This window comes from Panthera tigris, chromosome B4 (assembly GCF_018350195.1).
Source record: "Panthera tigris isolate Pti1 chromosome B4, P.tigris_Pti1_mat1.1, whole genome shotgun sequence".
Taxonomy (NCBI): domain Eukaryota; kingdom Metazoa; phylum Chordata; class Mammalia; order Carnivora; family Felidae; genus Panthera; species Panthera tigris.
The window spans coordinates 123140663-123157758 of NC_056666.1; the positions used below are offsets into that span (position 1 = coordinate 123140663).

The 17096-nt window shown below is 41.2% G+C and overlaps 1 protein-coding gene across 3 annotated transcripts in view; it reads left to right on the forward strand.

The window, feature by feature from the left end:
• The window catches only part of TXNRD1 (thioredoxin reductase 1), a 94764-nt gene that overhangs the window by 42988 nt on the left and 34680 nt on the right, over positions 1 to 17096 (forward strand). For 2 of the 3 annotated variants that reach the window (XM_007096468.3, XM_007096470.3), the window contains 6 exons: positions 3254 to 3376; positions 5489 to 5561; positions 7827 to 7946; positions 14216 to 14358; positions 15018 to 15133; positions 16107 to 16332. In XM_007096468.3, coding sequence (XP_007096530.3) covers positions 3254 to 3376; positions 5489 to 5561; positions 7827 to 7946; positions 14216 to 14358; positions 15018 to 15133; positions 16107 to 16332 — 801 coding nt within the window. Of the gene's footprint in view, positions 1 to 1183; positions 1522 to 3253; positions 3377 to 5488; positions 5562 to 7826; positions 7947 to 14215; positions 14359 to 15017; positions 15134 to 16106; positions 16333 to 17096 lie in introns of all 3 variants that reach the window. The other variant, XM_042993065.1, reaches the window with a different exon arrangement.

Sequence of the window (17096 nt, forward strand, 5' to 3'; positions counted from 1 at the left end):
AGGTGCTGTGTCCTATAGTATTGCTTCTCGAAGTGAGTTCTTCTGGGAACTTCCTGCGGCCCTAACAGGAAGGCCTTGAAGTCAAAATTATCTCCATAATACTAAGATGCTTTTCTCATCTGACAGTCACCAGACAGGTGACTTTGTAACAGACTGAACGCATTGAAGATATGAGTGTCTTTTATTAAGACAGGCATTAAAAAGAATTGTACTGTCACTAATTAAAAAATTATTTTTAACAAGTATGTTTAACAGTAATGCTTAAGGCATTTAATATTTTAATTTAAAATATTTTAATATTAACATTTCTTAGTTTTAATTTCTGTACACTAAAATTGATAAATAAACCTCACATTAACCAAAGCTCTTTGGGGTCCTACATAATTTAAGGTTGTAAAGGGATCCTAAGACTAAAAAGTTTGAGAATTCTTGTTCTTTATCAGCTAATATAGTCAGTGGCCACTATTTCTAACAAGCATAATTGGAGGAGAATGGGGGGGCATTTTTCTTTTCTCTTTTACCCATCTGTGTGCTCCTCCTTGACGTTGGGGAAGCTTTATTCTACTGCCTATCTTGTTTATATTTTAGGTGGCAAACCACTTAACTTAGACCTTAAGGATAGCAATTTCAGTTTTAAGTTGGATTGGAATTTTAAAACACTATGTGTAGTTTTGGGGTCAGTGGACTGCTTTAGTTGCCTGTGTCTTACTGTTACACTTACAGAGTCAAAAGTGTTCAGGCTTACTTAGTTTTCTTCATAAAATCTGTATTCTGGTTGATACAATTTGACTTTAAGCTTGAATAAGAATCAGGTGTGATCCAGAATTTCAGGACAGAACAGATTATACATTGGTGGCTTTTCAGCATGACAGTGCGTTTTCTTTCTTTTGTTCTAGTAGATAATGGTGGGGGTGGTTATGAAATGGGTAGTTTTCATTTAGACAGCCAGTGACGGTCTTCCGACACTGTGCCAAGTACTTGCAGATAAAGCTGAGGCTGAGATTAAAATGGTAATACGTTATTTTTCCAAAAGGACATCTAGCTGCATTTATTAATTCTTTTAAGCCAGCAAGTCAGCCTGTGCTCCTGGAGACCAACTAGAGAGTAATGTTTGTTACCTGAAGCTTATAACGGTCCTGTGATCTGAATGGCTATTATTACCAAATTGTTTTTCCCCCCACAGTGCCTTGTACTGAAGGAGGAGCCTCTGCCAAAATGTCAGTAGATGAATACTGGTTGTGTTTACCAGCCTCTCACGTTAGACCTTTTGTACGGACGGTCAGGTTGATGCAGTCTTGTCCCCATTGTTGCTGGTACCCACGTGCTCTCCCTTCAGTCTCTGAGCCGTCAGGTGCACCTGCCACCCTGCCAAGGGGCAGCCACGGTGCCATGCCTCTTCCTGCACCTTCCTCCAGTGCGCCCCCTTCCGCGTCCCCAGCATCCTGCTCTACTGACCCTAAGCTCTGCCCTTCGCCCCCTACAGCTGATGGTAGGCAGGAGAAAAATGTGGCGTCGGGGCTGGTAAGTTTGGGGGACTTTTATCGATTATTGAGATTAAAACTTCATTTTTAAAAACACTTTTTTGTTGCTGGTATAACATTTAGCACACATGTTTGTTTTAATAAAAGGTAATATTAAAAATACCACCAAAACAGGAGGCACCTGGTTGGCTCTGTTGATTAAGCATCCGACTCTTGAGCTCAGCTCAGGGCTTGATCTCAGGGTCATGAGTTCAAGCCCCACTCTGGGAGTGAAGCCTGCTTTAAAAAATAATCACCAAAACAGTGTTCCAAGCTAATATGAAATATAACTCATGTATATAAAACCTAGTGAAATGAAATGGCTTTTGAAGTTAAAAGTCTATAATATTTATATTATAAAGTCTGTTATGTGCCAAGTACATGGAAACTAATACAGTATAGGAGGCCTCGTGCCTAGGTAGATTAAAGCAGTAAGCTTTAGGGGTGCCTGGCTGGCTCAGTGGGTAGAGCATACAACTCTCGATCTCAGGGTTGTGAGTTCGCGCCCCATGTTGGGTGGAGAGATTGCTTAAAACAGCTAAAAAAATACATTTAAAAAAATGTGTTCTTAAAAAAAAGTTTTACAGAGTTGTGCTTAATTTATTGTCTCCCGCACCCTCCCCCACTTTTTATTTCTTTCCTTATATGAAGTATCTTGGGAGGCTCCTGGGTGGCTCCGTCAGTTAAGCGTCCAGCTGACTCAGGTCATGATTTCGCGGCTCATGAGTTCAAGCCCCACATCAGGCTCTGTGCTGACAGCTCAGAGCCTGGAGCCTGCTTCGGATTCTGTGTCTGTCTCTCTCTCTCTCTCTGTCTCTCTCTCTGCCCCTCCCACACTGTGTGCAGGCGCGATCTCTCTCTCTCTCTCTCCCTCCCTCCCTCCCTCAAAAATAAATAAACATAAAAAAATAAATAAAATGCCTTGGAAAAGCAGGGACTTTTCCATTAGGTAAATGTCAATTAATGCTTTTGTTCTGAACTTTTACCTGAGCAATGTAGAAAAGTCTTAAGTATTTGGCTAATCTGTTTCAGTTGCTATTTACCAGGCCTCTATCTTTTTTGTTTTTTTTTTTTAATATTTATTTTTTAGGAGAGCACAAGCGGGAGGGGGGCAGAGGGAGGGGGGCAGAGGATCTGAAACAGGCTCTGTGCTGACAGGATAACAGCAGTGAGCCCAATGTGGGGCTCAAACTCAAGAACTGTGAGATCGTGACTTGAGCCGAAGTCGGACGCTCAACCAGGTGCCCCTACCAGGCCGCTATCCTAATCTGAGAACATAGGCCACTTATTTTTGTACCTTTGGCCAGAAAATAAAGATGACTACTGAATGGTTATTGATGGTTTTATTAAAAACATACAGTACAAATATTTTAAAAACCAAATTTAAAACCTAGTGTAATAATTCTGGGGAAAAAGGACTGATGATCATACTTCATTTAGGACTAAGTTGATTTTGTTGGAATGTCAGGGTCTAACATTAGAAGTACTATATGAACATTTCAGTTAGCTATCTGTGATGCGAAAAGGAATTAGGACAGTCCTAACAAAAAGCAAATTCTTGGTCACCACTCGAAAAGAGGGTTGAACATTTTCTTCTTGCGTGCTGTGATAGAAGTTAAACGATATTTTTCCTTTGAATATTCCTTTTGCTTTTTTCAGAGAAAGGTTTTCTCACAAAACTTTTCAGGCATTGCTGCTTTTAAGTTAACTTATTTCCTCTTCCTTTTCTTTAGGCTTATCAGGAGGGCAGACTTCAAAAGCTACTGGAAATGAACGGCTCGGAGGGTCTTCCCGAGTCCTATGACTATGACCTCATCATCGTTGGAGGCGGCTCAGGAGGGCTGGCAGCTGCTAAGGCAAGGCTCCTGTGTGTCATCTGGGTGATGGGTAGGAGTCACGCTCCTGATAGACGTCCGCCGGTTCTCACTGGAATTAGGTTGAGCCACTCTTGTGACATTCTGCACCTTAACTCGGGCAGGACATGTTTACAAAGGGACTATTTTGTAAATCAGTTTTCCAGGTTGAACTGTACCTTCTTTATGAAAGTACTTCTACATGACAGTACCGTGCCCCGTATTTTGGGACACATTTTCATTCATTTTAAGTTTGGCTGACTTTTCAAAGATAATAAAGGTGTGGTATAGAAATAGTTTGAAATTAAATAAATATATTTCTTACTCTTTATAAATATCAATATTAGGTTTTTTTCACTTTGATGATTTTCCTGTTCACAGGCCCTCCTCCCCAGTAGAAAAATGGAGAGCAATTGGATTCCTTAAACTTAATCATTAAAAACATTTGCCTCCTGGGGCACCTGGGTGGCTCAGTCGGTTAAGCGTCTGATCTTGAGGTCTGTGAGTTCAAGCCCTGCATCAAGCTCTGTGTTGTCAGCTCAGAGCCTGGAACCTGCTTCAGATTCTGTGTCTCCCTCTCTCTCTCTGCCCCTCCCCCGCTCGCTTGCTCACGCTCTATCTCAAAAATACACATTAAAAAAAATTGAAAATGTTTGCCTCCTTTGTATAAGAAGTGAACTAAGAGAATACCCACTAACTCTGGTCTGGGGGTCATGGGGGAGAGGAAGTATAAATAAGGGAGGTTAAGGAATGAGACTCCTGGTCCTAAATTGAGATACATCTTCCATGTGTGAGGGGCCAAGGGCCCTTGGGCCTGTCATCCTTCTCCAACAGGTACTTTTATTTTTTTTTAAGTTTATTCATTTTGAGAGAGAGAGAGAGAGAGAGAGAGCGAGCATGTGCATGCATGCGTGTGCATGTGGGTGGGGGGTTGCAGAGAGAGAGGGAGAGAGAGAGAATCCCAAGTAGGCTCTGTGCTGACAGCTGTCTTTCTCTCTCTCAAAAATAAACCAACATTAAAAAAATTTTTTTTAAATAAAAGATGACATGGTTTAAAAGGTGTAGCTTGTGGGTCAGTAAGGGTAGATTCAAATGAAGCTGCCCAAATGAGGAGCAGGCCAGCATCTGGCATGAAGCCATACTTAGCTATAAAATTCAGTAATAATACTGGATGTATTTTACTCTAGTTCTGGTGAGTTTTATTTTTCTTCTATTAAAAAAAATTTTTTTTAATGTTTATTTTTGAGAGAGAGCATGATAGAACATGAGTGGAGGAGTGACACAGAGAGAGAGGGAGACACAGAATCCGAAGCAGGCTCCAGGCTCTGAGCTGTCAGCACAGAGCCTGACGTGGGGCTCGAACTCAGGAACTGCGATTGGACACTTAACCGACTGAGCCACCCAGGCGCCCCTCGTTCTGTTGGTTTTAAAGGAAACATAGACTCAATCCTTTCAAATAACCTTTGGAGGTTGTAGTTGCCAATACACAAAACTTATTCTCTGAAAAAGATAAAGGATACTCTGCAAAATGAACTTCTGACTATTGTCATCACTCCCCTAAAATCTATTTGGAAAGCTCATAGATACCATTAACTTTCTTACTGGCTTTTCATGTGAAATTTTAGGAAATCTGACAATTTGAGAAGAAAAACTTTCCCAATATTCTGCCTAGATACTGAATTAGATAAAACTTAAAATACTTTCAGAAATACTTACAGAATACAGATTGAATCAAGGGTTGTAGACTGTCCTAAATCTTTTTTACTGGCCATTCACCTTCTGCCTGCTTAGAAAAGACCCCAGGTTCTTCAGATTATTGCTTAATATGTTACTGTTTGCATGGAATTATGTAAGAGGATACTAGTGTGTCCGGAAGACAGTTTTACAACTGTGCTGTGTATGTTCTTTACAACTACCCTGTGACTGTCTCAGTTGCCTAATTTTTATTTTGGAGTCTCACTAACCATCTTGGTGCAGTATCTGAAGTTCCAGGCAGTAATAACTGGTTATGCTGTGGGCACTGTAGCTTAATAAGAATAGCTTGGATTTTTAACAGTCCATTTCTAGTCTGTCATGGTCACCTTTCGAGTTCATTTTAATACGTTTATTTTCTAGGAGGCAGCCAAATATGACAAGAAGATATTGGTCCTGGATTTTGTCACTCCAACCCCCCATGGAACTAGATGGGGTAAGCTTTGAAGTATTTTAGAAGTGGATTTGTAGGAGCAGGTTTTTCCCTGGCATATGTTTAAATGGCTCCTAAAGCCCAATTGAAAATTTAAAAGTTAAATTAAAACAACAAAAAAGATATGTGCCTCTTTCACGTGTGCTAAGTTAAAATGGAAATGTTAAATGTTGAAAATTTGGAGTTTCTGGCAGTGTCAGGATGATGCAAAACCTTCTCCACAGCTGCCATGATGATTTAAAACTAAAGATTTGAGTAATTTGGCAAACTTAGGGATTTAATGACTGAAAGTTGAAACACTTACCTGTGGGTTTCTGTTTTAAAACCAGTTCCTACATTCGATAAGAACTGGAATCAGATATCTCAGTGGAGAGCCCGTGCTGCTTCCGAATCTTGTGGAATCAATGTTCTGTATTCATTTATTCCACAGATGTTAATTGAATACTTACTACGAACCAGGGCATTGGAGATGTAGCAGTGGGTGCGGTAGACGCGAAGTTCTTGTCCTTGTGGAGTTTATATGCTAGCGGGGAGACAAGAGATAAGCAAGAACTTTACAAATTATGATGAGTGGTACTAAAAAAAATTATATGGTGGGATAGAGAGGAACTGGGTAGAGGAAAGAGTTTAACTTTGAGAAGATTATCAAGGAAGGCCTCTGAAGAGGTGGCCTTTAAATGAGGCCAAAAGAATAAGAATGAACCAGCTGTGCCAAAAGCTGAGGAAGAACCTTCCAGGGGACTTTTCTCGGTCTCTGTCACAGAATAGAACATATAAAGGCCCTGAGGCAGGTGGGAGACCTTCATGGTGGTAGCCTGGGTGATACGAGCTGGAGGTAAGATTAGAGACGAAGGCACGTGTCAGGCTGTACAGGTCTCAGTAGGCCGAGATGAGGAATTGGACCTAATCGAAGCCTAGTAGGAAGCCTTTGAGAAGGGGATTAATGTGATACATAAATTTTACCAAGATGACTTAGCTGCTCTGATTAGGAGGCAAGAAGCAGGAACTCTTGAATAAGAGAGTGTCTCACTTTCTAATTCATCCATTCAACAGATATTTATTAGGTGTCGGTGTTGTGTTGGATACTATTCTTTTTTTTTTTTTTTTTAATTTTTTTTTTAACGTTTACTCATTTTTGAGAGACAGAAAGAGACAGAACGTGAGTGAGGGAGGGGCAGAGAGAGGGAGACACAGAATTTGAAGCAGGCTCCAGGCTGTGGGCTGTCAGCTCAGAGCCTGATGCAGGGCTCAAACCCACGAACTGTGAGATCATGACCTGAGCTGAGGTCACATGCTTAACCAGCTGAGCCACTCAGGTGCCCCATTTTTTTTTTTTTAAGTTCATTTATTTTGAGAGAGAGAGAGAGAGAGAGAGTGAGGGAGGGACAGAGAGAGAGAGAGAGAGAGAGAGAGAGAGAGAGAGAGAGAGAATCCCAAGCAAGCAGGCTTCTCATTGTTAGCACAGAGCCCGATACGGGGCTTGAACCATGAGATCATGACCTGAGCCAAAGTCGGATGCTTAACCTCCTGTGCCACCCAGGTGCCCCAGGCACTATTCTTGTGCTGGGGATAGCCCCTCTGGCCTGGGGAGGTTGCACTCCATAGTGGCAGTCTGGAAGCATTCTCCTCAGAAGGCTTCTGTTTTCTGAGCTGTGACGTCTGCTGCCATCTTGCAATCTCACGCCATTTTGTCTGCCTCCCTGCCTGCCTGTATTTTGTTCTAATGGAGACAGTCTAGTGCCACGTTCTGTAGTCTCAGAGATGCTAAAGCTTGTGTTTGTTTTGGTCATGAATCCTTTTGTGAGAATCCATGAAAGCTGTAGACCACCATCTTAAAAAAAATGCTCACATACACCACATTTTATATGTAGTTCCAGACCCACCACTGTCCAACTGTGGCTAGCTTAATAACCCCTTTACCATACAGTTCTGTTCAAAGATTTGGTGGCAAGTATAGGATTGCATGCAAAGTAAAATTTCAATTTCTGGCATCTTTATCAACGGTCAATTTTGAATTTTTGAGGGTATGGAAATTGTGGAAATCTCATTTTTCTTTTGTTTGAGGGTGAGGTCACTCACTGTTTGATACCATAAGGCTCTCTGAGCTTAGAAATGCCTTGAAACTTAGGAATGAATTTGCATAAACAGTATTGGGCTACGTTGGGCAAATAAATTATGATCCTTTGTAGCACATTATAATGATTACTGACCTTTTTCTATCAAGGATCGTGAAGCAGGGTGTAAACTTATTTCTTGATGTTGTTGCAGGTCTCGGAGGAACATGCGTGAATGTGGGTTGCATACCTAAAAAACTGATGCACCAAGCAGCTTTGTTAGGACAAGCCGTGCAAGACTCTCGAAACTACGGTTGGAAGATTGAGGAGACAGGTATGGTGGGAGAGGCTGCTTGTGTTTTTGAGGGGTGCGAGCTGTGGTCTGGGGACGCAGCATCCATTTTTACAAGACTAGAGGATAATCTGGCAGTTTTTATTGTTTATGTTTTTTATGTATAAAATTACTGCAATTACCTTGCGTCACGTAGCTGCACAGAACGGATACTGTACTTAGAGTGTCTTTCTGTAATGGAAAACCAGAATTTTTTCAGGGGTGCCTGGGTGGCTCAGTCAGTTAAGTGTCCGACTTCGGCTCCGGTCATGATCTCACAGTTCGTGAGTTCGAGCCCTGTGTCGGGCTCCGTGCTGACAGCTCAGAGCCTGGAGCCTGCTTTGGATTCCATGTCTCTCTCTCTCTGCTCTGCTCATGCTCTGTCTCTGTCTCTCAAAAATGAATAAACTTAAAAAAAGAAAAAAAAGAAAAAAAGAAAACCAGAATTTTTTCAGGTAAATTCGTTTTGTATTATTCCTATTTTGTTTTAAACTAATCTCCTACACCCAGCATGGGACTTGAACTCACGACCTTGAGATCAGTAGTCATTTGCTCTATCAACTGAGCCAGCCAGATGCCCCTCAAGTCAATTCTTATAATTACATAGAGTTTCATAAGGGAGTGCAAATTTGCTTTCCTTTGAAGTTGTTTTGTTTTTCTCTGTCCAAAGAAATCAGTTTATGAGCGCTATTTTTGGGGTAGAGGGACTCTGTTTGTTGAGAAAGCGTTGGTTAGTCTTTGGATAAAATATTTAGAGTACCCTAGCAACCCTAGAGGACTTGAAGAGGAATTTGTTGCCTTTAGAAAGTAGGTTGTATTATTTGGTAGAAGAATAAAATGAGGTTGGCACAGCTTCATAATTAATGACATAGGTCACCGTGTCCTTGAAGAGGGAAACTCTAACCTTATCTAATATTAGTTTTGAGATCTACAGGGTATGGGACATTTCCTAGGGTAAATTATTCTATAACTTTTTCTGAGTTTTAATTAATAGTTTATTAAATATTAAAAAAACAAGGCATAAATACATGCTTTGAAAAATTTTGCTCCTACTCAAATTAGTCATGCTTCCTTTGTTTGATGTGTTTACTTCCTGTTTAAAATCAACAGCACTTTTTTTTTCAAGTCTGGAATCTTAGAAGATCAGTTACTTTAAAAGCTTTCTTACGTTGCGGTCATATCTCTTTCCCAGATCCTTACGAGGCTGTTCTCTGTCCGTGACCTTTGGGGCCTCAGGCAGCCTCATGTCCATTTCTCTTTCCAACAAAAAGGGTAGTTGAGCTGATTCCTTTGACCTATGGAATATGAATCTAACACATAATGTAGCCGTAGTCCACCGCTATTCCCACCTCTACCCCCCCCCCCCCAAGTTACTATTTACTCCCATGTCTGAATGTCTCCCCACTGAGTCTGCCATTAATACACTCTTTCCTTTCGGGAAGCCTACTTTTGTTTTTCTTTTTAAATCAAAAAAATTTTTTTTACAAACCCTTGTGTCGAGGGCTGACGTTCGCTAGATCACAGTGAGGGAGCTGCTCTGCTACGTATGAAGCCCGGACCCAGAAGCAGGTCGTTTACGAATGGTTTGGCACCAGGTTCCCCACAAACGCGTGTTACGTGACGGGCAAGGGGGACGAGCCTGCCTTTAATGTACCTGGTTCATAAGAGGGTCTCCCTTCAGTTAATTTATTAGACTTCTTAGTAGACATGTTAGAAATTTTAGAAATTCTGCTGATAAAGTCATATAATCTTATTGTCGAGCGTCCACTATTTGCAGGTGAGTCTGTGCTGGGGAAATTCAGATGAATAATACAAATTCTGTTAGCATGCAGATTCTGTTAACCACTCATGCACTAACGTCATCGCTGTACAGACCGAGTACCCTGGGAGCCCAGAGGTAGGACGGGTAATGTGATTGAAGTGGTGTCACGTACTCTTTCCTTCACCCTAGCCTTCCTGACAGCGTTAAAGGTGGGTTATTGTCGTAGGTAGACCTGGGCACAACTGGTGACTTTGCCATTTACTGCCTATGATGAGGATTGGATACAGTAGGGTGGTAAAATAGCTGCCACTCAGCAGACATTAGTTTCTGTCCTTTCCTCTGGACTTGCTGCTTTTAATTCTTCCGTTCAGAGTTTCAATAAATTAGAGTAGACCCTGGCAAGCACTTGGCAAGCACTTGGTTCTTTGGTTACTGGTTTGTAGGAAAACCTTTACAGATACCAAAGGAAGTTGTATATTTGAACGAAGTTAGTTTCCTCTTAAAGAGGACATGTAACAGGAATATTATTCTGAAAAAGTCTAGAATTTGTTGGAAAAAGTAAGTTTGTTCCGAGCAAATTTTGATTGACGCCGCTTTATAATTTCCATGTACTGTCATCTACGTAGTGAATGCAATCTGTCCCTTAAATCTAGGTAAAAACAGTGCCGGGGAGCTATACGACTCAGCCACACAATTTTTATTCATTCACACAGGGGTCTAGTACTCAAATTGGTATATTGTACTAATTGATGTTAGCTTTAAACTGTCAACTCTTAAGAAAAATGAAGTCATTGGAACAGAATTCTTAATTTAAAAATGTAGGAAGTATATATAGCGGGTGGGTCTTTAGAATCTTAAAAAGATAAGAGTTAAGTACAGACCTCCGCTGAATGTGGATTTTTGTTAACAGGGCCAAGTGAGTCAATTCTAATAAATTCAGTAACCAGGTAGATGGTGAAATAGAACTTGGTGAATTGGCGGATCTTTCCAGCAAAAGAATATCTCTGTAGCTGTCATGTAACAATAAGGACTGGCTATGCTTATTTATGTTGAATTTATTTCTAAGTTACATAATAAAGAACTAATAAATGTTTAGCCACTGAAGTAATAAAGAGTCACTAGTAGCATGGTCCAGATCTATACACTAAAACCAGTATAAGCTCCCTGAATTTCATGGGGTTTGAAAAGTTGGACCAGATCAAAGTTGTTTTATTTGTCTCTCTTTAAAGAAATTATTTATTCAGCTATGTTAACAGTGTTACTTTTGTGTTTCTTCCCCCTTTCCAGGTTTTACCATTAGAAATACATACTTTTCTGTTTTTAATGCCTTACTCCTCTTGTATTTGTTAGCAGCAGCAATCCCAAGGTGTTTGATGAGAGCTGTGCCCTGTGTTTAAATCCCTTTACTCTTGGTAAATGGAAACCTAGCGGTTTGTTTATTCTGTTATCTTCAATTTTCTCATTAAGCCTTGGGACCTCTGAAGCTTGCTGTGGCCTAGCAGAAAGAACCAGAGCTGGGCTTGGTGGGAGAGGCCTTCTGTGCCTGCCAGAGTCTACCACTGAGGCAGCAGTAAATTACCTCCCTCCTTTGAAAATGGTTGTGATGAGGAATATAGTGGATTTTTTTTTTCAGTATATGAAATCTGTTGTCAAAATGGTTTCCATACAACACCCAGTGCTCATCCCAAAAGGTGCCCTCCTCAATACCCATCACCCACCCTCCCCCCCCCCCCCCCATCAACCCTCAGTTTGTTCTCAGTTTTTAAGAGTCTCTTATGCTTTGGCTCTCTCCCACTCTAACCTCTTTTTTTTTTTTCCTTCCCCTTCCCCATGGGTTTCTGTTAAGTTTCTCAGGATCCACATAAGAGTGAAAGCGTATGGTATCTGTCTTTCTCTGTGTGGCTTATTTCACTTAGCATCACACTCTCCAGTTCCATCCACGTTGCTACAAAGGGCCGTATTTCGTTCTTTCTCATTGCCCTGTAGTACTCCATTGTGTATATAAACCACAATTTCTTTATCCATTCAGCAGTTGATGGACATTTAGGCTCTTTCCATAATTTGGCTATTGTTGAGAGTGCTGCTATAAACATTGGGGTACAAGTGCCCCTATGGATCCGCACTCCTGTATCCCTTGGGTAAATTCCTAGCAGTGCTACTGCTGGGTCATGGGGTAGGTCTATTTTTAATTTTTTGAGGAACCTCCACACTGTTTTCCAGAGTGGCTGCACCAATTTGCATTCCCACCAACAGTGCAAGAGGGTTACCGTTTCTCCACATCCTCTCCAGCATCTATAGTCTCCTGATTTGTTCATTTTGGCGACTCGGAATATAGTGGATTTAAACAAACATTACTTTATGTCATTAGATCTTAGAGTGAGAAAGAAACTTGGAGGTGTATTTTTCAAATGGGAACCCCCTAGAGGCTGCTGATCCCTGTTCCCACAGATGAAGTATGAAGGCTTATTTTACATTTTTTGAATAGAAACCTATCTAATCTCATGTCCTTGACCAAAGAACAGCGCTCTAGTTGTCTGGGAGGGTTGTCTTCTCTGACGCTGCAGATAGCTCCAGGCATAGTGGAGGAGGAAAGGGACCTGGACCAGGCAGCATAGCTGAATCTGCCTGGGACAGGGGTAGGGGGAGTAACACATCCAGGACTCAGTGTGATCTGCCCTTTTCCTAAAGCTCTGAACTGAGAACGTACAGAGAAAGCCTCAGGCCTTTAAACAAACAAAGAAACAAACAACCTGGAGCCCAGTCATGTAAACTGGATGAATTGGTCCTTTCTGGAAGATTTCTTTGCTTTATATATTTTAGATTTATCAATTTGAGTTCCCTGTGCTCAAGAATTAAATCTGCCTTTTGGGGCGCCTGGGTGGCTCAGTCGGTTGAGTGTCCGACTTCGGCTCAGGTCACGATCTCGCGGTTCGTGAGTTCGAGCCCCGTGTCGGGCTCTGGGCTGATGGCTCAGAGCCTGGAGCCTGCTTCCGATTCTGTGTCTCCCTCTCTCTCTGCCCCTCCCCCGTTCATGCTCTGTCTCTCTCTGTCCCAAAAATAAATAAACGTTAAAAAAAAAAAAAAAAAAGAATTAAATCTGCCTTTCAAACATTAAGTATTTGAGGATCCCATTATCATTACAAAGAAAGCAAGATCATTGCAGAGTTACTATTCTGTACCATTCCTAGTGGAGAAACCGGAAGTGAACCCTATCATCTTTTTTCTGGTGTTGCTAGGTGGAGGCCAGATGGGCAGGTGGGCAGCGTCCCCCACTCCCGTCGCCCCGCACCTAGACCTCTTAGTACTGCAGTCACAGTGGCTTCTGCAGTCACAGTGACTTCTGCAGTCACTGTCCTTTTAAGTTGAATTGATCTCCCAAAGTCTAACATTTTACGGTTCTGTGAAACGAACATCGATGATCTGTTCTCTAGGAGGCCACAAACCAATTTTCGTGCTGTCATTCCCGATTCCAGACGCTGGCCATTGTGTCTTGTAGACTTGGTTCACCACCTCCTATGTGGTCAAGCTACTTAACCCTGAATCTAAGATTGAGACTCCTCATTTCCATGACAGTCTTTCAGTATATGTTGGTTTTCTTTTCCTTCCTTCTAAACCACAGCTTTCCTAGAATCTGTCTTCATCATACCACCAGAGTATATTTTCTATGTATCCTATTTTTTTCCTTGTTATTCATGAGGTATTAATTAGTAAATGATTGATTTTTATGCATTGAAGTTCAGTATATTTGTGCCTGACTCAAACGATTCATTTTATAATAGAATTTAAAAATCGTCCTCTCTTTGGTGAGGGAGGGATTTGGGGGGGCAGTGAGACAGACTCTCAAAATTCTCTGTCGATATCAAGGGTCAGCGAACTTGTTTTATAAAGGGCCAGACAGTAAATATTTTAGGTTTCATGGGACCTACTGATGTGTCACAACTACTCAGCTCTGTCATCATAGCACAAAAGAAGCCTTAGACAACGTGTAAATAAACGATCATTGGTGTATTTTAGTAAAACTGCTTATAAAAAGGGTGATGGGCTGCATTTGACTGTGGGGCCTTAATTTGCCTTTGTTTACCAGCCTCTGGTTTAGACATTGTTACCAGTTTAGTGACTGCAGACTACATCAAGATCCCTTGGGGATTGTTACAGGGTATAGAATCCTCCAGGCTTCACCATTACCCCAGCAATCAGTATTTACAATCAAAGTAAAATTCCCGTTCATTTCTACAGAAGTAAAAAGGATTATGCATGGTTATTTTAGTTATTATGCGTGGTTATTTTAAGACTTTCCAGGAAGCCTGACATTATGTAATTGTATGGTAGTTTTCTAAAAAAGGAAAGAATATTTGAGCTTGAAAAGGATGTTTATGTGTTTGAAATGAAGGACCCTGCTGTTTCAGACAAAAAGGTCTGCCCTTTGTAATCCACGCGAACAGTTCCTGAGAAGTGATCTTTGCCAGGCGATCGAAAAGCTAAAAACATTTTGTGTTATTTTCTTGTGCAGTTAAACATGACTGGGATAAGATGACAGAAGCTGTACAGAATTACATCGGCTCCCTGAACTGGGGCTACCGGGTCGCTCTGCGGGAGAGAAAAGTGACCTATGAGAATGCATATGGCCAGTTTGTAGGTCCTCATAGGATTAAGGTAATTGTGTGACACCCTGAGGAGCTAATAATGTTTGTCTGTCTTAAACTTTTGTGAGGGGTAGGGGAGGAAAAGAGAAAGTGATTGTCTCGATAAAAGTAAAAGCCACTGTGGCCCAAACTGTCCAGTTTGATGATTTTGCAGACACATCTTTTTATGGGCCTTTTCCGTGTGGTTGTAGCAGTGTAAGAATACTGGATTTGGGGCCAGATTACCTGGATCTGAGTCTTGGCCCTGCCACTTATTAGCCTTATGATTTTGAGTAAGTCCGTTAATTTCTTAGAGCCTTAGTACGTATTACCAAATTTTTTTTTTTTTAATTTTTTTTTTTTCAACGTTTTTTATTTATTTTTGGGACAGAGAGAGACAGAGCATGAACGGGGGAGGGGCAGAGAGAGAGGGAGACACAGAATCGGAAACAGGCTCCAGGCTCCGAGCCATCAGCCCAGAGCCTGACGCGGGGCTCGAACTCACGGACCGCGAGATCGTGACCTGGCTGAAGTCGGACGCTTAAACCGACTGCGCCACCCAGGCGCCCCCGTATTACCAAATTTTTATGAGGATCAAATTGGCTAATGTGGCGAATGGCCTCTGTTCACTATAACTACAATTTTAATGAACACTAGCTTATTAAAAGTTGGCACTTGGTTTCTTTGTAGGCAACAAATAACAAAGGCAAAGAAAAAATTTATACAGCAGAGAAATTTCTCATTGCTACTGGCGAGAGGCCACGGTATCTGGGCATCCCTGGTGACAAAGAGTTCTGCATCAGCAGGTGAGGGGGCACCGGAGGGAGAAAAGGAGGCACCCGTTGTTGAGTTCTACTTTTCAGTTTTTTTCTTCAAACCCATTTAGTCCATTTCCTAGAACTTCTGAGGGTTTTTTTTTTTTTTTAATTTCTGTGTTTCTGCCCAAAGGGACAGGGGCCTGGGAAAAAGAGAAGGGAAAAAATTCTTTTATGCAAGAGAACATTTAAAAAATTCAAAGCTATAAACATGGGTCTTTCTTACCACCCACTTAACATCACTGTTAACATATAAATACATACTTATATTGAAAGTTCTGTTTGAAATTTATACATGTGTGGGCATGTTTTGTAAACGTGTTAACATACTATGGTTGACAAATGTGTCCTCTTGGATGCTTTCTGCTGAGGAGTTTCTGCTCATGTTACACATTATTTCTTCTCAGGCCCTTTTTCGGGAAGGGTATGTGATTTTTTTTCCTTGGCACCTCATACAGGGGCAGCTCAGATGGCGACTGTTGTCTTCTCCGTCTTGGATGGGTTTCCTTCTCATATTTAAAAAAAACTCATTTCCTAAAAATGCTTTTGTGATCCCTCTCACGTCTCGTGTATTCTTTACTTGGCTAAAAGATTTTGTCAGCTTTTACTCTTTATAGTTGGTTTTTATATGACAAAACGGTTATGTTGGAAGTTTTCCCCTACTCCTCTCTTGCTGATTCGTGTTCTAGATAGATCTTCCACCTCGGAGACTGTTTGGCTATGGGCAGCTTGAGCTGCTCCCAGAGCAACTGAGTGGCAAGAAAGGAACTGGGTCTAAGCCCTCGTAAACAGTTTTCATAGATTATGTATGTAGCCAATTGAATGTTTTTAGTTTTTAAAAGTGTATTCTTAAGAAAGCAAAAATATTTACTTTGATTCAGTCATTACTCACATAGGAACATTTTCAATTTCTTTCTTTTCTTCCCCACCCCCCCACCTTTTTTTTTTTTTAATTTCTTTTCAGTGATGATCTTTTCTCCTTACCTTACTGCCCGGGTAAGACCCTGGTGGTTGGAGCATCGTATGTCGCCTTGGAATGTGCTGGATTTCTTGCTGGCATCGGTTTAGATGTCACTGTTATGGTACGATCCATCCTCCTGAGAGGATTTGACCAGGACATGGCCAACAAAATTGGCGAACATATGGAAGAACATGGTGTCAAGTTTATAAAACAGTTCATACCAATAAAAGTAAGTGGAGTTGCTGGTAGGTTTGTTGGTTTCATACTCCTGTTTAGGCAGGAGAGAGAGGGTTGGGGTAGGTGATGGAAGCGTTCCTTCTGCGGTCTAAACCATTGGGAGTGCTGCTGTTTCTCAGCTGTGATGTCGGTATATGAACTTGTACCCACTGCCACCTGAAGAGCTTTGTTCTCTGCAGCTCAGTAATTTCTTTATTCTCCTCTCACCCTTCTTACTTTTAGTTCTCTTCTGTTTAATGTTTCCCTTCATACATTCCTTCACTTTATAATCTTTGGTCTGTTATCCTTTGTTTCTTTGTACACACCAGTGATTGAAATAAGAGTTCAAGACCCGGCTGATTTTTAAATGTTCTTCATGAGAAACTTGTCCTTGTGTACCATGTCGTCAACAGATACACTGTATTATTCTGGCTTCTCTGAAAATGATTATCTAAATTTGTTACATGGGCTCCCCCCCCCCTTTTTTTTTCTGCTTCTTTAGTCTCCTTTTGAAAAGGTGGAAAAATATGCCAAGTTACACTGGGAATTGTTAACACCATCACAAATATTTTGATACATAAAAGTGACAAAATCAATCACTTCTCATGTCTCTAATAGATGAGTTTCCTTTAGTGCAGGTAAGGATGAGACTGTTGTGTTAAAGTTAAGGAATTCTGGCTGTCATTTGCTCAGCGGGTTAACTTAGGCCCTTTGGGTGACCGTGTTAAGAATCGCTTCATGTTGATAAGAGTTCGAGCGTTGGGATGAGAATGACCT